A 25,192-nucleotide genomic window follows, 5' to 3' on the forward strand; every position below is an offset into this window, starting at 1 on the left:
TCTCAGAGCTAACCTGGGCAAGGACATTGGATCGATGGCTTGCTTTTACCATTAGGATTTGTAGCCTGGTGAAGGCTACAAATTTGTGCATGGCGAAGAAAGAACATTATGTTTTTTAGAGCAGGCTCTCCCAACATTGGCCCTGCTGACATTCGGGTCAGATGATTTTTTTTTTTTTTTTTTTTTTTTTGGTACAGATGATTTTTTTTGTGGTGGGTCTGCTGTGTGAATTACAGTGTGCCTCTCATCATCCCTGGCCTCTACCCACACTGTCATTTAGCATCCCATTCTGCAGTTGTGAGACTCAAAAAACGTCTCCACACATTGCTCACAGTCCCTTGAGGCGGGAACTCAAGGGAGACAGTTGTCCCAGCTGAGAATTTTCAGGAGGAAGAACGACATTCCAGTAATGTTAATCCCTCAAGACGGCTATTGCTAATAAGTTCAGAACTGTTGTGGAGGTTCAGTGGGACTTTTCTGCTCGGGCTGTGGTCCATGGACCAATAACAGTGTCATCGCCTGGGAGCTTGTTAGAGACGCGGAGACTCGCTCCTAAGTCGGAAGCTGCGTTTTAATAAGATCCCTCGGTGATCCCTGTGCATATTAGTGTATGAAGCTACCGAGGAGGAGAAACATCCGATGTGTCAGGCCTAGCATTTCTTGCTCATCTTTGTGGGTCTTCCTCGCTTTGACTTCTAGGCTCAGGATGAGAGGAGGCTGGTTAGGGACTCCCATGGTGGATGTAACCGTTTAGAATTGTTGGCTTAATTTTTAAAAATTACATTTATTTATTTACGTGAGTATGTGTGTGGGGTCAGAGGACACCTGGTGGGAATCGGTTTCTTCCTTTCACCTTGTGGGTCCTGGGACTCGAACTCAGGTTACCAGACTTGGCAGCAAGCACCTTTACCTGATAAACCATCTCAATGGTCCAGAACTGTTGGATTTTATGCTATACCTTTGTTTTGTTTTTTCGAGACAGGGTTTGGTCCGCCTGCCTCTGCCTCTCGAGTGCTGGGATTAAAGGTGTGCACCACCACCACCACCGCCCGGCTATGTTATACCTTTGAGGAATGAATTTAAAGCTTTTCTTTCAGGTAGACTTTACCTCCTTCAAGATGATGGTGTACTTCTTCTTCGTCTGATAGCAAAAGAGAATTTGCATATCTCTCCCATTTACTCTTGTCTAGATCCCTGTTAATGGAGGATGGGTTAAGTGCCCTTCATTAATACTTCTTAGGCAAGTATTATTGGAAGGCTAAGCACCCACTATGTGCCAAGACTCTGCAAAGCATACTGTGCATTTTACTGCCCCTTTTGCTCCTCCCCAGACCTCCAGTGAGCCAATTAATTCCTAGAATTAATCCCACAGTACACATGGCAACACTGGGGCTTGAAGACATGAGCCCTTAGTGACGGTCACGGATCATGCAGTTGTCTGTGGTAGGTGTGGAATTCAGGTCCTTCCAACTCTAGCCTTTTTATTTTACTTTTATATTGTTTGTGAGGGCTGTTTTTTCTTTTCTTTTTTTTTTTTTTTGAGATAGAGTCTTACTATGTAGCCTGTGATATCCTCAGATTTATGATCCTCCTGCCTCAGCCTCCCAAGTGCTAGGGACTTCAGTATATACCACCATTCTACCTAAAATACCACTAAATAAAACATACCTCTTTAGCTTTTATTTATTTTGAGAATGCTGGAATGGTGGAAGTTTTTGAGCGATACCAGGGGCTGGAAATAGAGCTAAGCAGTTAGGAGCACTTGTTGCTCTTGCAGAGAAGCTGGATTAGGTTCCCAGTGCCGTATGGTAGCTCAGAATGGTCTCTAACTTAACTCTAGTTCCAGGAGAGCCAACACCTCTTCCTACCTCCTTGGACACCAGGCATGCATGTGATGCACATACATTATGCAGACAAAACCCTCATACAAATAAAAATAAATCTAAAAAAAATAAATCTCAAAAAACTAATTGATATAGACAGTTGTAGGGTCAGTAATCTCTCCCATCCCATGTCCAGTCTCCTTTTATGAGTTTCTTATGTAACTTTCTGGAGAATTCTATGGTGATATAAATTATCATCGCCTCCTGTACTCTAGATGACATCTTTGTTCTGCTTCTTAAAAATATAGGTGTTCAGCTGGGCAGTGGTGGTGCACACCTTGAATCCCAGCACTCAGGAGGCAAAGGTAGGAGGATCTCTGAGTTCGAGGCCAGTCTGCTCTACAGAGTGAGTTCCAGGATAGCCAGGGCCACGCAGTGAAGCCCTGTCTCAAACAAAACAAAACAAAACCAACCAACCAGATAAACAAAAATTTAGACGTTCTTATTGGCAGGCTATTTTCGTGTATCACTGGGAAGAATGAAGCCAAGGCTTTATAAGACTACTGCTCTGAAGTCGATTTCTTGTGGACAGCTCTTGTCTTACTCCCTTATAGTTTTGGGGCTGGAGAGATGGCTCAGTGGCTAAGCGAACTGGCTGCTCTTCCAGAGGACCTAGGTTCAATTCCCAGCACCCACATGGCAGCTTACAACCTTCTGTAACTCCAGTTCCAGGGGATCAGACACCTTCACACAGACACACATTCAGGCAAAACACCAATTCCCTTATAGTTTTAACACTTGTCTTCCATTTCTGTACTTCAGCATTTTGCCTGTAGGATAGCATTATCTCTACGGGACATGTGACATGATTGCTCACATGCTTTCAACCTCTTTAAAAGCTGTCAGATTCAGAGTTGCCATTGCCTAAGCCAGGTATCTGGCAGGGTTTTGTTTTGATAACCATTTGGAGGAGGACAGAGGTGAGCTTCTTTGTTAGACTTGGTTGACGATGATATGTGTCCCTCTGCCAGTCTCCAGGTCTCTGTAGGGACAGGAGGAAGGAAGGAAGAGGAATTGAGGCCCCTTGGGTATCAGCAGTGGGAGGGGGAGGGAGACAGTGGGCAGAAACCAGCCGGCCAGAACATGGAGAAGGAATGATGAAGAGATGCAGACTAGCCTCTTAGGGAATATTCGGGAATATTTATGCATCTCTTGGGGGCTGTTCTGTTTTTAGAGGGTAAGTGATTAAGGGGGAAAATAGGCTAAAGGGAGCTAAATGCTTATGAATTAGGATTATAGGTCTTTTCTCCTCTATCGTGAGTTTGGAGGCCACAGCCAGAGATATTAAAAGTATATATCCTACGTTATAAATGGAGACAACTTATTCTAGAGACAACTGCAGTATTAAGATGGAGTGGGTGTAGGGGATCTGAGTGAAGGGTGTATCTGGTTCAGGAAATAAAGTACTGGTTCAGAGCAAAACAAGGGATTTCCTAGTATGTTGCTGAGGATGATCTGGGAGTCCTAGCTTCCTGGTGGCCTAAGTAGGAGAGTCACAGGAACCAATAGAGTCCTACTTCATAAGGAATATGAGTCTAGAGTGGTTTGTTCTTCAACAACATGGTTTTCCAAATATTGACCTTTGGGGAATTTCCACACTGGATGTCCCATAAATAAAGCTTCCTGTGATATGATGGACTGTATCCCTCCAAAGTGCGCCCCTCCATGAGTCTCCATTTTCTTGTGCCTCTTTGTGGTACAGTGCCAGGTTTCAACTGGATCAGTTCTAAATGAGATAAGATAATGCCTTTCCATGGAGAAGATGGGAGATGGGAATAGGTTTGTTAGGGAACCCAGAAATTGGAGTCCCCCACCATTCAGCTCTCGCTCGCTGAAAGCCCTTTCACAAACAAGCAAGCATGGAGATAATTTGGCCCACGATTCAAAATGATATTAAACATCTGGGACTCTGTTCAGCAGCCAACTTTCCAATCAATTCTGTGAAGTGTGTTGATTGCATTTACGCTCATTTTCTGAGGGTGAAGGTTGGATGGGACTAAAGGGGATTGTTGGCGGGAGTCACGTGAGATGACAGCGTGAGGACACAGTGGAGGGCACAGGTGTCCATGACTGAGGGTTGGGAACAGTTTCCAGTGCATAAATATGGCCATTCTACGCACCCCGGGAGTGGATACTCAACTGTAGCACTCGTGGTTTGGGACCAGAGACAGCCCTTCCTGACTTTCAAAGGGACATATGCAACGGACCGGCCCCCGAGATGTTAATGTTCAGTAACCTTTGATGCTGACAAATTTGCCCATCCCACAGAAGAATATTAAACCTTGCTTCATAGGTGGGTTGGCCTTGCCGAAGAGGCCTCTGGGAGTAAGGACAAGAGTGGCCAATTGGCCGAGTGCCTGCCACGTCTGGATGCAGGCATGGAGAAGAGGGGCTGCTGAGCTGGGGTCTTATGAGGCACACAGTCCTACTCCTAGTAAAACAGTGACCCCTCTGCTCTGGGGGATGCGGCGAGCTCCTCCCTCTTGGAAGGGGTGAGGGAGAAAGAGACTGGGTGAGCTTGTCTAATACTTCTGCCTTGCGGGAAGAAATGAATGGGGTAGTCACTCCCTAACCAGGACAGGATAGAGGACAAAAGATCTCCCAGCAGTTGGACACAGCTCTGTTGAGGAGTAACAGACGTACAAAGTCTACAAAATGTACAAAGACGTACAAAACTTTACAGTTTAAAACTTTGATATGTGTATAGACCTGTGAAGTCACCACCAGGCTTAAGCAAACAAACATGTCCCAAAACTTCATGTGCCCTGTGACTCTCCCTTCCATCCTCCCCCGTCCCTCCCTCTGTCCCTAGAAACCATAGAACTAGTTCCAAGCATGGGTAGTTTCATTTGTATTTTCTAGAGTTCTGTGAACTGAATCATACAGTGTGTGCTGTCAGCCCTCTCTGGTGTCACTGTTCTGAAGTGCCTCCATGCTGATGCATGAGTCATGGTTCATCAGTGGGGGGGTCTGCTGGTTATCTCACCACCTGCCAGTGAGCGTTTGGGCCGTCTCCAGTTTTTGGCCACTTGAAATAAGATTGCTCTTATCACGTGGGAACCCGTCTGCAGACGCATGCATTCATTTCTCTGGACCAGAGCAGGGATGGAACAGCCAGACCATATGGGAGGCATGTTTAACTTTCAAAGAGGCCACCGACTTCCCACAGTGGTTGCTCCGTTTTACATCCTCAGCAGCAGTGTCTGTGAGGCTCCCTAATATTCCGAACAGTTGGACCCAGAGGCATTCGGATCGTGGGATATAGTCAGCCGTGGAGATAGGCTTAAGTCGTCTCCCCCACACTCCGGATTTAAAAAGTTTTAGAGGTCTGGGGAGACGGTTCAGCTGGCAAAGTGTTTACTGTGCAAGCAGGAGGACCCGAGTTTGCATCCCAGCTGGATGTCAAAAGTCAGAATTGGCATGCTGCTGTAATCCCAGAGCTGGGGAGGTGGAGACAGGAGGGTCCTGGAATGTGCTGGCCTGGTAAGCTCCAGGGTTAGTGACAGACTGTTTATCAAGGAAGACACGTGGCGTTGACCTTTGGCCCTACACTTGCATGCATGTACACACACACACACACACACACACACACACACACACACACACGCGCGCGCGCGCACCTGTACCCACAATTACATATACCCACATATAGTATACACACACACACACACACACACACACACACACACCTGTACCTGCAGTTACATATACCCACATACAATACACACATATACACACACCTGTACCCACAATTACATATACCCATATACAATACACACACACACATCTGTACCCACAATTACATATGCCCGTATATAAAACACACACACACACACACACACACACACACATGAGAACTCCTGAACATTCATATGTATATATATTCACGACACTGACTTGGCAAAGAAGCTATGTCATTGTCCTTTAGATATCCCCACATTCTGGATTGGTCTCCCTCACCCCAGGAAGGGGTGGAGAGGCTTGGTACTTACTCTTCTGGCTCCTGTAAACTGAAACATTAACTCCACTGGCCTAGCCTGGAACAATCAAAAAGACTGAAATGTCTTGAAACACACCAAACACATAAAAAAAAAAATTGATGAGTGCATAATGATGCCCAGAAGGAATCTCACTGGTCACTCTTCGAGGTTGCCAAGGCCCCAATTTCTCTACTCTGATGTAAATACAGAAAGCCAAGCGTCCATCCCAGCTTTCCAGTTGAGCGTATGACAGAGCAGCCGAACTGTTGATGTGCTAATCCATGTGGGCTGAAGGGGGGTGTCTGAAAGCCTCCTCTTGGCAGCCACTTCTGAAGTAACGGCTCAGAGATAATGATCGCCGTGGCTGCTGAACCCATTAGGTGAAAGATTGGAGAGAACATTCTGGTGGGGGGAATCAGGGTGATATCATCAAACTAATGGATCGATTTTCACATCACAAAAATCGAGGTCAGGTGCTCTGTCCTCCCTAATGTCATGTGATAGCAAGGTGACAATCCTGGGTGATGCTCACAACAAAAAAAAAATTGCGTGTGAATATTCAGAAGGCCCTGGGTTTATCTGCCAGCCTACAAGAAACACGGGATGGAGAGACACGTTACATGATGCTCCAAGGAAACCGCCAGCCAAGTCCAGATGTGAGAAATTCTGCACGGTTCCTTAAACAAATAAATGGCTTTCCTTCTTTCTCTCTCTCTTTCTTTCTTTCTTTCTTTGTTTCTTTCTTTGTTTCTTTCTTTCTTTCTTTCTTTCTTTCTTTCTTTCTTTCTTTCTTTCTTTCTTTCTTTCTGTCTTTCTGTTTTTCTTCAAGGAAGAAGAGTGTTCAGGTTAAAAGAGACATCAACTTGCTGGTTCGTGACTTAAGAGGCATCTTTTGGAACATGTGGGGAAAATTGAGCATAGACATGGGTGTGGAGTGGACAGTTGTCTCGGTGGGTGTGGTGGTGGACCTGTGGTTATGCATCTTTTTTCTTTTTTTTTCTTCTGTCTTTAAGCTTTTTATTACATTTGCCGTGTATGTGTGCGTGCATGCGTGCGTGTGTGTCTGTGTATGTATCCCACAGTGTACATGTAGAGGTCAAAGGACAGCTTTTGAGTGTTGGCTGTCTTGCTTTACCACAAGGGTCCTGGGCATCACTCTGGTTGTCAGCCCTCATGGGGAGTGTTCTCACCTGTGGAGCCACTGCACAGGCGCTGGCTCTGTTTCTTCTAAGGTCGTATCTAGGACTGGCGACACGGGTCAGCGTGTGAAAACACCCTCTGGAGTGTACATAGTGGAAGGGGAAAGCTGACTCCTGAGAGCTGTCCTCTGACCTCCGTACCCATGCTATTGTGCACCCCACACACGTACTCACACGGGCATGGAATAGCCATCGCAACGATACTTTTTAAAAATCCTTATCTGTAGAGTAGTAGTTTTCAATTGGTGGTGGACATGGTGGTATTCAAGACATTTTTGATGAGTTGGGGGTGCTGTTGTGGGTAGAGACCAAGGATATTATTGCTGAACACTATGATAAGTATAACTGTGCCAACCCCATCAACAGGGACTTTCCCATTCTTATGTCAGCAAACCGCTGGTGGGAAACCCTGGACTAGAGCTTTCCAGCTGCAGTAACAGTGGGTGTGCCGTCCCGGGTCAGCAGACAAGCCAGGTGAGGGTGGGGCGGGATGAAATGAGAGCTGCCGAGGTTGGAGCTGGGTGATGGACATGTGAGGGGTTCATTTTGCTTCTTAGCTACTTTAGGGCATGAAAATTTTGGTTTATAATAAACATTTAAGAGTAAAACGCTTTAGCCAGGTGTGGTGGCACATGCCTTTAATCCCGGCAGTCAGGAGGGTGATAAGGCAGGCATTGAGTTCAAGACCAGCCTGATGACACAGTGAGCTCAAGGCTACAGAGTGAGACTCTGTCCCAAAAAAAAAGAGTAAAAAATTTTAAGTGTTGAAGAAGCAGAGACCGAGGCCCATCTGTGCTCGTGGATGTGGGTGATTCAGGGGAATGTGTCGGAAGTGAAGATTGCTGGGGTCTGCGGTGGCTGATCCCAGGGCATGGAAGCCGCGAAGCCCCTCCCTCCCTCCTTCTGAAATGTGTCCCCGTGGACATCACCTGATGGAAACACTCCAAATCCAGGCCCGCAGAGAAGTGCGGTCATGACTCTTTCCACTGGAAATGTTCCTCTCTTGGGTATTTCTAGCCTAATGTAGGTGGCTCACAGACTGCTGACTACCTAGCCAAGGGGGAGGGCGGAAGAGTCAATCTATAGAGAAGAAATCTGGTTCAATTGCACCCCGGAGGTGGGGGGATGCAGCTCCAAGTGTATAAGCTTTTGGGAAAAATGTAAGTCAATTACAAACACTTAATACTTTTTTGTTGTTTTGTTTTGTTTTATTTTGTTTTGTTTTCAAGGCAGGTTTCTGTGTGTAGCTTTGGAGCCCATCCTGGAACTCACTCTGTAGACCAGGCTGGCCTTGAACTCACAGAGATCCTCCTGCCTCTGCCTCCTGGGTGCTGGGATTGAAGGTGTGCGCCACCACTGCCTGGCAAAATGCTCAATACTTTTAAAGATTTATTTATTTTTAAAACCTCTTACCTTATGTATATGGGTGTTTGTCTTTCATGGATATCTGTGCACCACATGCTATCTGGTGCCCTTGGAGGTGAGGAGAAGACATTGCATCTCCTGGGACTGGAGTTACAGATGCGAGCTGCCACGTGGATGATAGGAATTGAACTTGGGACCTCGGGAGGAGCAGCCATCTCTCCAGCCTAATTTATTTGATTTTTAATTATCTATGTCTGTGGTGGTGGTGGTGGTGGTGTATTTATTTGTGTGGGTGTGTGTGCACATGTCAGTGTAGATGCCTGTAGAGGCCAGCAGAGGGCGTCAGATGCTCTGGAGCCAGAGTTACAGGTGGTTGTGAGCCACCAGATGTGGGTGCTTGAAACGGAACTGTGAGCCTTTGGGAGAACCAGATGTTCTTAACCACTGTGCCATCTTTCCAGCCCCTAAGCACTTAATATTAAGCAGACTTGGAGGAGGAACATGGCCTTGGGGTATGGCAGGTCAGAACTCCTAAACCAGAGATCCATTTTAATCACCAACCATAGGACTACTGGCTTAACTGTTAGCAGACAGGTGCCAGCATTCTTTAGATTGATTAATTGACTGAAACACACTTTCCTATGCTAACTTCCTTATTTATCTCGAAGACAGCATGGCAAAAAATTGATCACCAAAACAGTGTTACCTTAAATAAAGTCTTTTTCTGTCTCTTTGGGGAGTCAAAGAGATGAAGTCATTTTTTACTTAAGGTTGCTGCTGTAAACTGGATCTGCTCTGTCGGATTCCCGAATTTCTTGTATAATGTGTTGTTGGGTGGTCATGCCATACTCTCTACCCCAAAGAAAGAAATCAGGCGGTGGGTCCGAGGCTCTGGGCAATGCCGTCTCTTCTCACAGGCTGAATTACGTGTGTCTGTTTGTGAACCAACTTTGTTTGCTCATCCCATAACTTAACTTATTTGCCTGCATTCTTCCCATGAGTCCTCAGACGCTGGCTGCCTTCTCCGGCTTTCTACCACAGCCCCTTTTCTCACAGGAAGAGCTCGGCACTGGGTATTTCTAAGATCATCAAGTTTTCCCTGCTCACCACATCTTCCCTCTCTGTTACCACTCGCTTCCCGAGTGTGGAACGTGTCACGTTGACTGTTAGAGACCTGTCCATTATGGGCGGAATTCTAGCACTGACCCCTTTGACCGTGACTACTGAAAGATTGCATCTGTCCAGTCCGCTAAGACCTTCCCTGATATTATCTTCAATCTCGTTGAATCCAGGGCTCCCTCTTCAAGGTCAGCCTTCCTTACCCACGGCTTTCTTGGGGCCACTGCTCCAACTCCCAGCCCTTTAAAAGCACCTCTTTCCCCCACTTGAGCTCATGAGGATACCTTTTAGCCAACTCTTGAGATTCAGTCCTCTCCATGCCCCTTGCTTTGTGGAACATGCAGAAATCCACTTCTTCCTCATCAGCCAAACTTGTCACCTCTCTCTTTGTGTTACCCTCTGCTTCTCATACCCACTGTCCAACCCCTAAGGGATGCGATTAGCCTTTCACTAGTGTCAAAGCTTCCTTCGTCATGCAGGTAAGAAAGCTTTAATTTTATTATTATTATTATTATTATTTGTAATCTTCATTTTTGAGTATGGGATCCACTTTGTCCAGGGAGGGGCAGGACATCATGTAGCTGGGACGAACTGAAAGTGCCTTTGATTGTAGCGCATCAGTTGAACATTACCGAGCGCGGTCCACAGTCCTGATGGACCGTGGCATTATCATACACTCTACTTAGGCGCCTTTGTCCTTCGGGACATGGCGCTTGCTAGCTGCCCTTCATCTTGCAGCGCGGATGTACAATACAGCAATCTGTCAGTGGCTCAGACTGATGATGACTCAGAGTTTCGGGGTAGGCTCAGCCCCCTCTCTTCTCCTTCCTTTTTCTTTCCTTCCTCCATTCTTTCTTTCTTTCTTTTTTTTTTTTAAACCTGTGTCGCCCTCGTCAGCCTTGTAACTCCTGACCCTCCTGCCTCAGCCTCCCGAGCTGTGGGATACAGGCCCGCGCCACCATGCCCGGTGGTTTCCTAACATCCCTCTCTTTAAATGTGTCAGTTCTTCACCACCGGTCGGATACTCTGAAGTAGATCACGCATTGAGTTCCATAAAGCGGCACGTTTCCTGGAGGAGCAAGTCTGAGAAACTGGACCGCACTCCAGGTTCCTGTCACGAATTGCTCCACTGGAACCCATATTAAACACTGAGGGCGTCCACGGGATGCTCTGATAGGTGTGTAGCAGCAAGACTGCAGCTCTGCCATTGCAGAGATTAGAGTCCAGTGCAGGAAACTTGAAACGCTAGGCCCAAACAAGACAATCTCAGTGTTCATCTTTTAGGCTGAAAAACTAAATGTGGGCGCGGGAGGGCTGGTGGGGGGGGGGGGGGGCATGCTGGAAAGAGGCAGAGCCGGGAGGGTGAGGGCTCGTGCCTCTTACTTCACTGCTGTTGAAAAGGAAACAGTTTTGAAGACAATAAATTTTCCCCCTAAAGCTTTTAATGAATGTCAGGATTAGAGAAGGAGAGGGAGAGAGAGGGACAGAGAGGGAGAGGGGATTTATGAAGGGAAATTAACTTCAGTTCTTAAAATAGCCTTTGTTTCCGAGAGCCTTGTTCTCCTGTCTGTCTTATAACTGGGGATGGAGGTGGGGCTCCCCTCAAAGTTACCTCTGTCACTAAGGAGAGTGCGCCCCGCTGTCACCTCCAACATGTTAATTAATATTAAAAACACAGGGAAACACTCCCCCCACCTTGTTTTTCTTCTCCTCTTTTGCCATGAACAAAGAGCTTAATATCTGACTTGATAGGCGTTTGTCATCGGGTAGTGTGGTAGGCATGTTGCGTGAGGAGAGCCGTTGATATCACGACACTGTATTGGAAAATATTAATATAGGTGCTCATTAACATATTTTTCAGACAGAACAATCTTGACTTGAAAGCGTTCTTGTTCCATCCAAACGCCAGGTATCTTCTTCAAGTCCAGTGCTATGCTACGTCTTCTCTTCGCAAGGTCCATGCTCAAGTCATTCGGTCATAGATTCGCTCATTAAACATCCATTGGATACCTACTATGTGCCTGGCAGTATTGCTGTGTGCTGGGTCATCATCAACTTAGGACTAATCATCAAGAAGATTTCAATGACCTACTAATTCTTCTTTTTTTTTGGCGGGGGGGGGGGGGGGGGGGGCGCTTTGAGACAGGGTTTCTCTGTGTAGCTTTGGTGCCTGTCCTGGAACTCGCTCTGTAGACCAGGCTGGCCTCGAACTCGCAGAGATCTGCCCAGCTCTGCCTCCTGAATGCTGGGATTAAAGGTGTGCACTGCCGCCACCTGGCTCTTTTTTTTTTTTTTTTTTTTTTTTTTAAGCCAAAGGAAAAACTTAATCTTATTTATTTATGTGTGTGGAAGTGTGGGTGCTACGTGTGGAAGTCAGAGGGCCCCTCAAGCGGTCAGCCCTCGCTGCTTTCCGCTCTCTCTCGGTTTTTTGCCGCCCTGCTGCACTCTCCAGGCCACCTCGCCTGTAAGCTTTTAGACAGCTCTCCCGTCTGTCTCCATCTCCCATTGCATCATGGTGCTAAGACTACACACGTGTTCCTGGGGTCTGAGCTCAGGTGGTCAGGCTTACGTGGCTAGCGTTTGCCCTCTGAGCTCCCTCCAGCCTCATCCCCCACTCCCAAAGTGTATAAAGGCCGAAAAAGAAACCTTTCCCACGTGTCATATGAAGTCTAAGAATTATTCCCCGCGCCCTGCCTCCCCCTTCAGTGTGGTCTCGTACATGGTAGGCTTTAGACTTGACCCGGGTTTTGGTTTGCTGTTTGCTTTTATAGGTAGGAGAAGTGAAGTAGTTCATGGAGGGGGAGGCACAGAGAGGACTAAGGGCTGCCTCCCCCCTTGGCTGAGTGAAGCTCAGGGAGACTTCCCTGTGCGACCTCCCATATGCTAATCTCTGGGACGTCCCCGCTCGCTGTCCCTCTACCTCTGTTCGCGCGGAGAATTATGGTCCACGGTGCTGGAGGGCGAGGATTCTTCCATGCCGACGGTGGGCGTAGTCCCCGCCTAAGAGGGACCACCAGTCTCCCCCTGTTGCATCTAACGGACTTGGCCAGGCCCTACAGGGTCGTTTTAAGATGTGACATCCAGGTGTTTACCTTTTTTTCTTTCTGTCTGTGTCTCAGAGTTGCAGTGACTTCCATCCCTTGGTCTGTGGACTGTGGGCACACACCCGCGCACCCAGCTTAGATTGCTCTTCTTTTCAGGCCCTGGCACACTGATTCTCTCACCAGTCCCAGTGGGCTTTGTATGGAAGAAGGGGCTCCCTCCTGCATGTCCTAGGTTGCGTGTGCTTGTGCAGTCTTTCCCGACCTGTGTCTGCCAGTGTTCACGTTCATTTCCCAAGTCCTGGTGTCCGCTCCCGGGACACTACAAATGTAGACAGGCTGACCCAGTTGCTGTTTTTCCATAGCTGCCATACCTCTTCCTCTCCACAGGGTCTAGAGAAGGGGAGCATCCTCATCCTTCCTGGAGAGGAGACTAACTTCCAGGCCACTTCTCTTTGGCTTTGAGGCTGTGGCTTTTCACGCTGTGTGAATGATGTCCCACAAAAACGCTTGTTTTCAGAGGATTCTGTTGTCCTGACAAGAGGTTGACGTCTCTAGCTTTTAGTCTGTACTGTAAGTTCTCCAACCTCGCATCTTGAAAATTGACTGACCTTTTTGTGTATTCTCATTCTCTGTCTCTGTCTCTGTCTCTCTCTGTCTCTTTCTCTCGGTGCTAGGGCTTGAACCCAGGATCTTGCTCATGGTAGGTAGCATTCTACCACTGAACTATAATCTCAGTCTCCTTTGTGTGTGTGTGTGTGTGTGTGTGTGTGTGTGTGTGTGTGTGTGTGTGTGTGTGTACATATGTTTGCTTATGCACTTGGAGGCCAGGGGACAACCTGTGTCATTCATTAGGTACCATTCACTTTTTAAAAAAAAAAAATGAAAAAAAAGTATATGGTTTTGTCTGCATATATGCTCATGCACCATGTGAACGCCCGATGCTGGTGGAGGCCAGAAGAGGATGCCAGTTCATCTGGAACTGGAGTTGCAGATAGTTATGAGCTGCCATGTGGGTGCTGGGAGTTGAACCCGAGTCCTGGAAGGGTAGGAAGTGCTCCTAATCACAGTCCTTTTTGTTTTTGAGACATGATCTCTCGCTGGCCTGGAACTCACCAAGCAGGCTGGACTGGCTGCCACGGAGCACCAGAGATCCTCTAGTCTACCCCCCAGCACTGATACGTTTATGCCATCCTACTTGGCTTTGTTGTTGCTGTTGTTTGTTTGTTTGTTTGTTTGTTTTAACGTGTAGGGATTGAACTCAGGTCTTCATGTTTCTAATGCAAACACTTTACCAGCTGATTTATCCCCCTTGCCTACTACACGGGTCTCACCAAGTTACCCAGGTTACTTAGTTACCTGGCCTTGAGCTCATCTGTAGCCCAGGCAGGTCCTCCTCCTGTGATCCTCCTGCCTCTACCTCGTAATTGCGATGACAGGCCTGTGCTGTCAGCCCTGGCCCTCTTTCTAATCTTGACCACAGTAAGCTAACTTTGAGCATGGCAGAGTTTTACAGATGAATCTTATTTCATAGTACAGAAATTCAAAAATCATAATTACTTCACCGAGGGTGGCTCCTAACCCTCTATTAATCATCCTCCTCACGCAGAAATGGAATTCTATTTTAGTCTCCTACAGATAAATTAGTATATAGTGGAAAGGGAATTCAACTTCTGCGAGGAATTAAACGAACGCTATGATAGAATTAACACAAACATCCACCTTGATGTGTCTGTGCCTCGTACAGCAGAGACTTCAGTGCAGATGCAACTGTGTCTCACCAGACTCCCAAAACTGTAAGATCTGCCTCAAGCGTGCCCTCTATACCAGCAATAATAATAACGACCACAGGTCACCTTCATGGGTGTTTATTGTATGTAAAGAGCCATAATAAGCATCTTAGATAGATTAATAAAAATCAAGCAAATGACACAAAGGAAACCATCCAACAGGTGTAGTGGGGATACACCTGTCCCCCCAATGCCCAGGAAGCAGAGAGAAGAGGGTCACGAGTTTGAGGGCAGCTGCAATGCTTAGGGAGACTTTTTCAAAACCGGAGATGACCTGGCAACCTGCGATGCTTAGAGAGGTCAAGTGACTTTCCCTGGGTCACACGACTCGTGAGTGGGTGGAACTGGGACTTAGTTTCCGATTACAAGCCATGAGCCACTAGCCACCACACATGTGTATTAGCGCCACCTACGTATTTCTGTCAGTAAGTTTCCAGTCTTTATCTGGGTTTCCTTATTTTGGGATGGAAAACACTTTTTTTTGGTGATCCTCATACATCATAATTTCTGTTATTTTAATTTTAATCTTTTTTTGGTTTTTCAAGACAGGGTTTCTCTGTGTAGCTTTGCGCCTTTCCTGGAACTCTCTTTGGAGACCAGGCTGGCCTCGAACTCACAGAGATCCACCTGGCTCTACCTCCCGAGTGCTGGGATTAAAGGCGTGCGCCATCACCGCCCAGCTAATTTTAATCTTTTACTTTTAAAGAAGCCATTGGGTGACCACGGTCCGATTGGGTTTGCCCCCGAGGTGATGGCCGTGCCCATGGGATGGGAGCTGATGCTCTTTCAGTCTGTTTTCTTCCAGTAAGCTACCATTTCAAGCGTTAAAGCGTGTAGCTTCTGCCTCCAGCAGGGAAGATGCTCCCGAGAGAGCCTGGAGGTGTTAAATCATTTTCTGCTAGTGCACATTTTACATGTTTGATCTTCTCCTTGCCACCTCACCTCGGCGCACCTGAAGCCCCGAGACTGTTCTTTTGCTTCCCAGGAGCAGCCAGCCCTCCGTGCTCATCTCTCCCTCTCCTCTGCATCCCTCCAACATTCCAGTTCCTTCTCCGCACTGCTTTGGCTATTGTCCTTGGGGAAGCCTCGGAAACGGCCAGATTCTTACCAGTCTGTAGGCTGGAGACATGCTTGCTGCTCATTGACCCAGCACAGAAAGAACTCGGTCCTGGAAGAGAAGAGGTTAAAAAAGAAGTCTGGACCGTGAAGGGCTGTGACTGCTGTCCTAGGGGGAGCTCTAGCGAGCCCTGGTGGGCAGTGACTCATGCTGCTCTGTCACTCAGATCAGCATTGGCCCCTGCCACGCAGGCTGCCAGGTGGGGTTACAGCCAGAGCGGGCACGCACTGAGGAGTGGGGAGCATGCAGCCCGCACTGCGGGGGATGTGATGCCGGCTTGCCGACTTCCCCCTGCCTGGTCCACTGCAGACGCCCTAGCCTGCAACCATGGTAACACTTCTGGCTGGGAATGCCCCCGGGACCCCCCTACGATGGGCAGCCTCCTGGTGACGGATGGACAGCCGCTCACATCCCTGAGTGAGAGAGCCTAGTAGGTCGGCAGGCAGCAGAGACGATGTGATGCCCCCCCCCCCCCCAAGCCGGGAGTCATGCCGTAAGGAGGTAGGAGCCTTGCCGCAGATGTGCCTCTGTGGGTCTCTGTGTCCCTTCATCGGTGCTGGGTGCTGCAAATCGCTGCAACTTTATTTGGCTGTTTTTGATTATGCCGATGGAGCTGTGGTGGATTCAATGGGCAGGATTGTGCTGGGGAGGAGAGATGGTGAACTAAAAAGAAAAGTGGTTAATAAGATCTCCAAGTAGACTCATCTGCCTATGAATGAACCAGACTGCAGTGGAAACCCAACAGCAGCAGTTCCAAAGCCTCCCAAGCCCCCTGACCTGTGCTCGCCTCTCATTCTGGCTAAGTCATGAGACATCCACATCTTCCATCCTGACAGCGATGGACATCACTAATTATTAGTCATTTAGACCTGTCTGGAAGAGGGGCTCCATGGGTTCAGGTCATCTGGCATCCTGGCATTAGCCAGCTGACATGGAGTGGAAGCCTTCTGGAGAGAGCGGGCAGGAGTTGCCTGCCCGGGTGAGTGAGTTAGTTACCCAGGTGCTGCTGCTGCTGCTGTAGGACCCCAGTGAGTGGTCTGTTTGAGTTTATCTTCCACTTTACCCCCTGCCGGGGGAAGGCAAGCTGTCTGCGGGTTGGTGGCCATGTTGGCAGTGAAGGGGTTAATCTCTTGTTGCTGTAGGAGCCGAGGCTGGGTCTGCCTGCGCTAGGAGCTGGGTTGAAAGCAGCAGGCGCTGCAGTGCCTCCAACGCCGCCGAAGGAGTAAGGCGCTTTTTTTTTTCTCCGCAACAGTGTGGAATTCGTCTGAATTTTTCTCTCCCCCCCTTCTTGTTTTTCTTTTAACCAGCTCCTCCCCCCTTCGTTCCCACCCTCAAGTCTGACGATGACACCTCCAATTTTGATGAACCAGAGAAGAATTCGTGGGTCTCCTCCTCTCCGTGCCAGCTGAGCCCCTCGGGTTTCTCGGGCGAAGAACTGCCGTTTGTGGGGTTTTCATACAGCAAAGCCCTAGGGCTGCTTGGTAGAGCTGAGTAAGTGACAGTGTGACTTTCTGGGGGGACTTGCATGGATGCCTGGCACACAGAGCCAAAGGTGGTGGTGGCGGCGGCGGCAGCGGCGTTGGTGGCGGTGGGAGGGTGGGGGAGTGCAGTGGAGGGAAGCCTCCAAGCTGCCTGCGTTTTTGGAAAGCAGTCTACCTGTTTGGGGCTTGTGGGGCTAGACTGTCGATGTTCTGTTTTGCATGATGTGTTAGGTACCTGTTCCTGTCTGTGGCATTCTAGTGGTCAACTGGGTACTTTGGGGTTAGTTTTTCCCATCTTTGGTCTTCTTTAGAGGGAGGAGAGAGTGGGAGATTTCTAGCCCTGTAGCTCCTTGGTCAAAGGGGAACCGTGTCTGAGTTACACTGAGCTGCCCATCCATCTGTGCATCCATCTCGAGAGGGCGGATGGCTGGTATCTTGGCTGTACTGAAGGGATCCTAAACACTGTATCTCACAAGCTGAAGGTTTCCCGATGGGCTTAACTGAGCTGCAAGTGGCTGAACCAGAGCTCTAGCTGAGAGATGATGCTCGGCTCCTGTCCAAGTATGCTGCAAGATCAGAGATCTGGCAGCTGAGCCGTTCTGAGCAGGGAAGAGCACCAGCGGCCAGAGGAAGCCCCATTCCTGTGAGCCCCCAGGAGGGAGTGTGATGCAGCCGCCACTGATTCACAGAAATTGGGCTTCACAAGAGGGTGGAAAAATAACAACAACAAACAAACCCTACACAAACTAAGAGGCTAGAATTAGAAATAGAAATATTTTAGTAAACCTCTTGACCTGGGAATGATTCTCTAGTCTTATAGGAAGCATTTAGAAGATGTGGCACCCAGGGCTTGTTTGGAGGGTCCTGCTTTCCAGACTCTTAGAATTTATGTACAATGTAGTCACCTGGGATGTGGGAGCTTGATGACATTCTGTTTTCAGGGGAGCAAGTTTCCCTTTGGAAGGTCTCGGCACAGCTGTATTCCCCAGATTCCCTGGCACCCTCACGCTGAGCCTCTTAGGGCAACGTTGGGTAACTAGTTGCTGCCCACTTAGGAGAACACATTTTTATTTTTTTTAAAAATTCTCCTTGGTAGATTCATTCATACCTGTTTGTTGTATTTGTAGCTTCCATATTTGATTTGAAGAGATATAGTATTGGCTCCTGGATGGTGTCACCCCACAGATGGCAGTTTTGAGGTTCTTTAAAAGCTATCAGATTTCCTGCCGGGAATTGAGCCTGTCATATAAGCTAGGAGAGTGTGGGCTGTTCTTGATTTTTGACAGGGGCTTTTACAATGAAAGATGCCAAGGTGGGCTTCCTTTATTACCTTGCCTGCGGTCTGGGTTTAAAATCCAGGCGATGTTGGTATTATTAGATGTGCCTTTCTTGCTGATCTGTTCCACCACCCAAAGCAGCTCAGAGGATGGTTAAGGGAGGCAAAAATCTAACTAGCTGTTGAATGTGGCATCACACAGATTTGCAATGGCCCAAGCAGGGCTAGGAGGTTTGGCGTTGGTCTCAAGGATCCAGGAAGGAGTGGAGGCCCGATGGTGAAGGATGCATAGTTAGTGGGCAGAGTAACCTTGACACAGTCAGCACACTGAAGGTCACAGATCTGAACTGGGAGAAGATGTGCGAGGAGTTGCTGGTCTGGTTGGTAATGGGCTGGATGTTTTGAGAGAAAGCTGTCAGAGGGTGTTGATCAGTGATCTCAAAAAACCTGGGAGGCCTCGGGGGAGTCAGGCTTTGGGGGCAGAGAGAGGATGATGTGAGGGAGCTTGGGCACCGAGGTTGATCTGAAGCAGAGGGTGATTAATTGCCTGTTGTTCAGGAAGACCCTAATTGCTTCTTTCTGCTTCCCAGAAAGCTGACTAAAGGGACATCTCAGCGTTAGGGCCCAGGCACTGGATAAATATTTGTTGACTGAATTTACTTATGAGCCTTCCATATCCCCCAGAATGTGTTTGTGAATTTGAAGGTTTGCGATTTCACCTTTGGCTGTCCAGAAATCTCTCTCTAATGCAGCAACCGAGCTTCCATTTGTGCCCTGGCAGAACGTTTAATAAGATCCTCATAAAAATAAAATTCCCTTTAACAAAGCCATGCATTTGTTATCTGGAAGATGTAACCGGAGGCGTCTTATCTTTGGGGAACTCGATGCTTTTCCCATGACAGTTCAGGGCTGGAGTTAGCAGCTTCCCTTCCGTCTCGAGTCTCGATCTGAGGTACCGCTGTTGGACCTGGCTACTTTGCCAGAGGTGGCTCAGTGGGTGAAACCCGTAGGTGCATTTTTCAAACTCCTCTCCACCTGTTGGTTGTAGGTGACCTCGGGCATGTTGTCTGTAGGTGACCCTGGGCATGCTGGAGCGTAGTTAATCGTGAAGCCAATGAAAGAGTCTCAGAGATGAAATGGCCCTGCAGCTTCCTGCAGTTTCATAGATGTACAGTCACGGGACTCATCGCAGGCGGTGGCGTTGTCTCTGGGTACCACCTTTGCCCTGCGGTGACCTCAATTTTCTCCCCGAGTTTCCCTTCTCCCGCCTCTCGTTTTCAGCATCGCAGGTTTTTATTTACACGGCTGTTACTCTTCACACCACCAAGGAAACTGTAGATGCCAGCTCGTGCTGCGCTAGGGAAACTGACCCCAGATTGTTGCCAGTGAACTGAATGAAACGTTCCGAGGTGGGGCTGAATGAGCGAGGACTTTCCACGGAGACTGTGGCTGCGAGAACGATTCATACTGTTGCGTTGTGGTCCCTCCTCACATTTTAGGATCTTTCGCTTTTTGCAGGGACCCCAGGCTCTTTTTAAGCCAGCCATTGAGCGCATCGTTAATTTTAGGTTTAGCAAGAAGCCCCATCTCAGCGTGTTGACGAATGAGGTGTAGGGGGAGTTCCTTGCTGCCCAAGTTGAGAGCAGGGGAGCTTGGTGAGCACCAGATTGACTTGGTTGGTTGTCTTTGGGGAGCCTCCGCACCAGTGACTCTGTTCAGGTACCCCCACCCCCACCTCCATGTGGTGGTGCTGGGCAGTGAACCGAGGACCTTGTCCACGCTAAGCAAGCACTCTACCACAGTGGCCACTGAGCCACATCCCCAGCCAGACTCGTTTCCTTTTTGCTCAACAAGGACCCAGACCCCATTTCCACGCTTTGAATGCCTTGAGCCCCCATTTGCTTGAACTTCACAATAGTGGGGTAGAAACAGAAATCAGGAAGTGGGAGGTTTTCAGCCTCTTCCCCGGGTTGTCGGTGTGGGGTGAGTTTCTTCCAGTCCTTCCTTCTTCTTCCGAGTCAGAATATTCCTGCAAGGCCATGTGATCTTGATGGGGCTGGGTTTGTGGGTTTGTGGGTTCTGGGTTCTGGGTGAGCTGTCTGAGGAAGGGTGCTCTCTCTTCCTTTTTTCCTCTGGGCACTTTCCTTCAAGTGGATCTGGAGATACAAGGATCGAGCCATCCCTTCAGGCATGGTGAAGGAATGAAGATCGTCCGATAGCGTTTGCCCTCCCAGATTTCAGACGGCCAGTTTTCCGTGCCTCTTCCTTTTGTGGTTAGGAGTTCTTTCCATGGTAGTTCCCTCAATTTTACATGGTAACCAGGATGCCTTTCTAAAGGGCTTCCGAGAGGATGGAACGAAGCATATAAAGCATTTATGATAATACCTCGCACATGGAAAGACCTTAGTAACTCTCTGCTGCACTGTTTCTTGTGATTTCTAGCATACCAGTCTATGTTTACGTAGAACCCTTCCACGTGTGCCAAGAGGCTGTGGAAAGGACTCACCAGTAATTAGGGGCTTCCAAGTCTGGCCAGACCCAAACTCAGTTCCCCAGGCCTTGGGAGTTTTTCTCCTGGGAATTCTTGAATGTTCAAGCCAGCTAGCTACAAGAGCTAACGTCCGGTGGACAAGAGGTGTTCTTTGTGGAGGAGAAGGTTAGATTACAGAAGGACAAGATTAAGTCCCAGACAGGCGCTTTCCCATCAGGTTGACTAGTCAAAGCAGATTTGCTGAAATAGTTCATAGACCTGAGCAGGCGCTTAGCTGAGGACTACTAGGGTACTAGGAGTGAAGCCAACCCATACTTTCTTGCTAATGAACGGTGATGCTCCTTCTCGGAATGCCTGTCCATCTCCCCAGGCAGGCTGGGTCTCATTGGTCCTCATTGTCCCAGACACAGGAAGACAGGGCAGGCCCTCAGTGAATATGCGTGTGGAATGAGCTCACCCACGTCCTGATGGAGGGTGGGTGTTAGGGGTCAGCTCTGTAAAAGACAGTGGAGAGGAAGGTGGAGAGAGCTTCATGGGACAGGGGGTTAACCAAAGCCTATTTCTCACAGGGTGATCAGTGCTCAGGCTCAGTTCTAAGCACTGCACACAGATCAACTCACTGCAACAACATAGCAGTCCAAGAGGAAGGAATGGCCACTTTTCTCCCGCTCTGCATGTGGGGAAACTGAGGCACGGAGAGTGTGAACTTGTCTAAGGTCCTCAAGTCCAGATGATGTAGAACTTCAGCGTCCCTTGCCCACTGTACTGTGATGCTGTACCATGTAGATGCTCCGGGTGGGAGAAGTTAGGAAATGCTTGTAGGATGCCCCAGAAGTAGACGACATTCTGGGGAATGAAGAGCCGTGAGGTTGGGGCAGGTGTGAAGAGAGATGACAAGCTGGCCATAGTGTTGCCTTTGTTTTCGGCTTTTATGGTTTTATTGAGTAGGTGAGTTAGTATGTAGGTCTCAGACATCTCATTGAGAGACACCTACTTGGTGTGTGTGTGAGCACTTACAACATTCACATTCTGACTCTAGAGAAGTTCGTTTAGGACAGGGAATGGCACTAACCCTGGTCTTGAGACTGGTTGTTCATAAGCTGCACAGTAAACATCCCAGAGGGTGATCCAAGTCCCCCCCCCCCCCCCCCTTCTGTAATAGTGTCTTCTATGTAGCCCAGGCTCAGCCTCCTGAGTGCTGGGATTACAGGTGTGCACTGCTGTGCCCAGTCAGATCACTCACTCCTGAGTGCTGGGATTACAGGTGTGCACCGCTGTGCCCAGTCAGATCACTCACTCCTGAGTGCTGGGATTACAGGTGTGCACCATTCACTGTGCCCAGTCAGATCACCCTCATGGCTGCAGATGGTGACTCTGTGATTGAGTGTCTTCAGATTTTCCTTTGTCTTTCCAGGTGCCTCCTGTCTCACCTCCTGTGACTTACTCCAGAGAGGGGATGGAGGGAGGATTCTCCCATGAGTCTTACCTGTAGGAGTAGGGGGAATCTTCTTTTAAAAACTGTTTCCCCCAGAATGAATGCAAGCATAGTGTCTAATCACAGTGCTGCTGAGAGGGGAGGCTGAGACAGAGAGTCTCTGTAGACTCTCAGAGCAGGTAACAGAAGGTGAGGACCAGCACCCATGGCTGTCATCTGCCCTCCATATACATGCTATGGCATGCATCCACAAACCAACATTCAGACACATGAACACAGAGAGAGACAGAGCGGCAGGGAGAGACAGAGAAACAGAGAGAGACAGGGAGAGACAGACAGAAAGAGAAAGAGACACAGATGAGAGATGGACACATGGGGGGAGAGAGACAGAGAGAGAGAGACAGAGAGAGAGAAGAAATAGTTATCCTTCTGCATCCAGCTAAAAGCTCCTTGGCATTGAGCTTTCTACCCACATCTCTGTTGCAAGGAGTCTCATCTGTGATTTTTTTTTTTTTTTTTTTTACATAGTCAACAACAACAATGGCAGCCTCTTCTTACTGTTCCTAAAGGCGCCCATTCCGCTATATTCCCGTGACTTCATGGTAACTGCCATCCAGTGCCTGGGGCTCTTTGTCTCCCGCTGTTCACTGGATCTTGAGCTGGTTTCTCGCCTCTGGGGATTGTCTTGGGTTTTCTCTTCTCTCGCCCCTTCAGTTCCTCTTCCCTCTAGTCAAGCACACCTTGTCCTCCGGCTCGTCTCACCCTGCCTTCTCCTTTGTCTTAAATATACCTTTAGGAACTCAGATCCACATAGTCCCGTCCCAATCCTCAAGATCCGGCTCCAGAAGGTCTGGCGAGTGTGTGCTCTGGTGGTCCCCACAGGTTCGTCTGTGTGGTTGTCTTGGGTGCCTTAAGAAGGTAGTCTGACGAAGCGTGCTTTATGTTCCCAAGCCTGGCCTCAGGTTGGCAACCCTGAGCAAATTCCTCTGGGTTCTCTCTGCTCTCTCCCTTTGCCTTTTGTCTCCTGGCCTCTCTCCAATGGACCTCCCGAAAGAGACATACGTGCTCAGCACCTCTTTTTTCCTCTACCCCCATCTCAAAAGCTATCAACTACCCTCAACCAACCAAGCCAGCCACTGGACACTGTTAATCATCCCGTCTCTGGACAGCTTTCCGCTTCGTCCTCTGGGTCTCAGACACTTGGTTTACCCCACCTCTGACTACTCCATTATTTTGTTTAGGCTCCTTGGAACGTGCATACCACCCGCTGTCCCGTGAGCAGTTCTTGACTTTACCTCCTATTTCCTCCCCTCCCTCCCCTCTCCTGCTCTTCCTCAGTCTAGAAACTACCACTTCCCCTACCCTTCTAGGCAAGAAAATGGTGTCACCTGAAGCACACTTCTGCCTCTTGCCCCTCCCTTTATTGGCAATGCCGCTAGGTTGCTCCTCTGACGCTGCTCACATCTGTTGTGCCCATTGCTCTGTCCTCAACATCAACCCGATGGACGTTTGCTCAGACTGCTGCAGTAGCATCCCAAACAAGCCCTCTGCCTCTGGGTTTCCTGGCTGCCATCCATTCTCCACGGAGAGTGGAATTCCTCCAAAGCCCAGGCTAGATGATGTCATTCTCCTGTGGGGACCTTCAGCAGCATCTTGGTGTGCACAGAATTAATGGCCTCTCCTGAACTTGACATTCAAGCTCAGTGTGCCAAGACCCTAGCTTGTGTTCCCAGTCCTACCTCCTCTTGTCCCCTGTGTCTGGCCAAATGGCCCAGGGCTCACTGAGGACAGGGCCTTGTCTTCCTTTTGCCACAAACAGTGCTTTGCCCCTGGCAGGTCAGACTTTTGTCAGATTGAATTAGCCTAAAGTGGTCAGGGTTGTACCAATTCCTTCTGCACAGAGTATACAGCATCTGCAGAGTGCTTCCCGTGGGCCCAGAACTCTTTACTCCAAGGACTTTCCATACATTGTCCCACAGCCTCGCCATAGTACACGGCTAGACACCGAGACTCAAGGATGTCCCTCTGAAGGCTGAGACAGCTCTAAGACCTGGCCCGTGTCTGGTGACCTCCAGACCTCTGCACTTGAACTTCTAATGGCCACAGCTTTGCCAGTTCCTGTAAGAATGACACATCTGTCTAAACAAGGTGAAGGAACAGCCTTCTGGGGGTGTCCTCCCCCCAGTCTAAGTGTTAGTAGGTACTGTCACATAGCTCAGTTGTCTCCATCATGTCTAGATACTGAAGCTGGAGACGACCAAGCCTGGGTTTCCCTCCGAGGCTTACACAGCTCACCTCTGAGCTTTAGAGCTCGTAAAAGCAGTCTTTGTTGGGGAGGGGACTGACTATAGCACCCCTGTGAAAAGCCCGGGCTTGAGAACCGGACAGGCCGGGGTTTCTACCCAGGATCCACCCCTGCCAGTTTTGTGAACGGGGCATTTAACTTCTTTCAGGTTCCATTTGCTCGTCTCTCTCGTGGGGTTGTAACTGTCTGTCTGATAGGTTTCCTGCGGAGCCGGGTGGCAGTCTCAGCGCCCGCCCGTACCCGCAGCAGAGCAGGTGTTCATTTTATGTTGGCTATTGTTGAGGTGTGCGGACGGAGCCGCGGCGCTTTCGGCTCCCCTCCCCTCCCTGCCTCCACTTTATAAAGACATTTCACTGGTTTCTGTCCGTTGAGAGAATTCAGTTGCGTGCGGGGGTGCCCGATGGAGGCCCTAGTGTCCTGCATCCAGTTTTTGACTCTTCACAGAGTCTGTGGTACATCAGTGAAGCCTGAATTTCCCGTAAAACACTCTTTTGTCAAGATCTGGTTACGGTGGGCCCTGCGCCTTGTGCTCTGTCTCCAACAATGATGTCATCTGTTCCCTCCTCCCCTTGGGCACTTGAGTGTCCCCCAGATGGGTGTGTGTCATGGTGATGCCCACACGGCATTCATTCGTTCATTCATTCATTCATTCATTCAGTCACTAACCTAATGGATCCACAGTTCTAGACCTTATGGGCATACATGTGAAC

At 48.8% G+C, this 25,192-nt stretch overlaps 1 protein-coding gene across 12 annotated transcripts in view; it reads left to right on the top strand.

Moving 5' to 3' along the window:
• The window catches only part of Cit (citron rho-interacting serine/threonine kinase), a 179,907-nt gene that overhangs the window by 57,623 nt on the left and 97,092 nt on the right, over window positions 1-25,192 (top strand). For 10 of the 12 annotated variants that reach the window (XM_052755142.1, XM_052755143.1, XM_052755144.1 and 7 more), the window contains one exon: window positions 16,802-16,985. In XM_052755142.1, coding sequence (XP_052611102.1) covers window positions 16,802-16,985 — 184 coding nt within the window. Of the gene's footprint in view, window positions 1-15,333; window positions 15,996-16,047; window positions 16,474-16,801; window positions 16,986-25,192 lie in introns of those variants that run through there. The other 2 variants (XM_052755151.1, XM_052755152.1) reach the window with 2 other exon arrangements.

The sequence above is a fragment of the Peromyscus californicus genome, unplaced genomic scaffold (genome assembly GCF_007827085.1).
Source record: "Peromyscus californicus insignis strain IS unplaced genomic scaffold, ASM782708v3 Scaffold_2__1_contigs__length_46816999, whole genome shotgun sequence".
In the NCBI taxonomy this organism is placed as follows: Eukaryota; Metazoa; Chordata; class Mammalia; order Rodentia; family Cricetidae; genus Peromyscus; species Peromyscus californicus.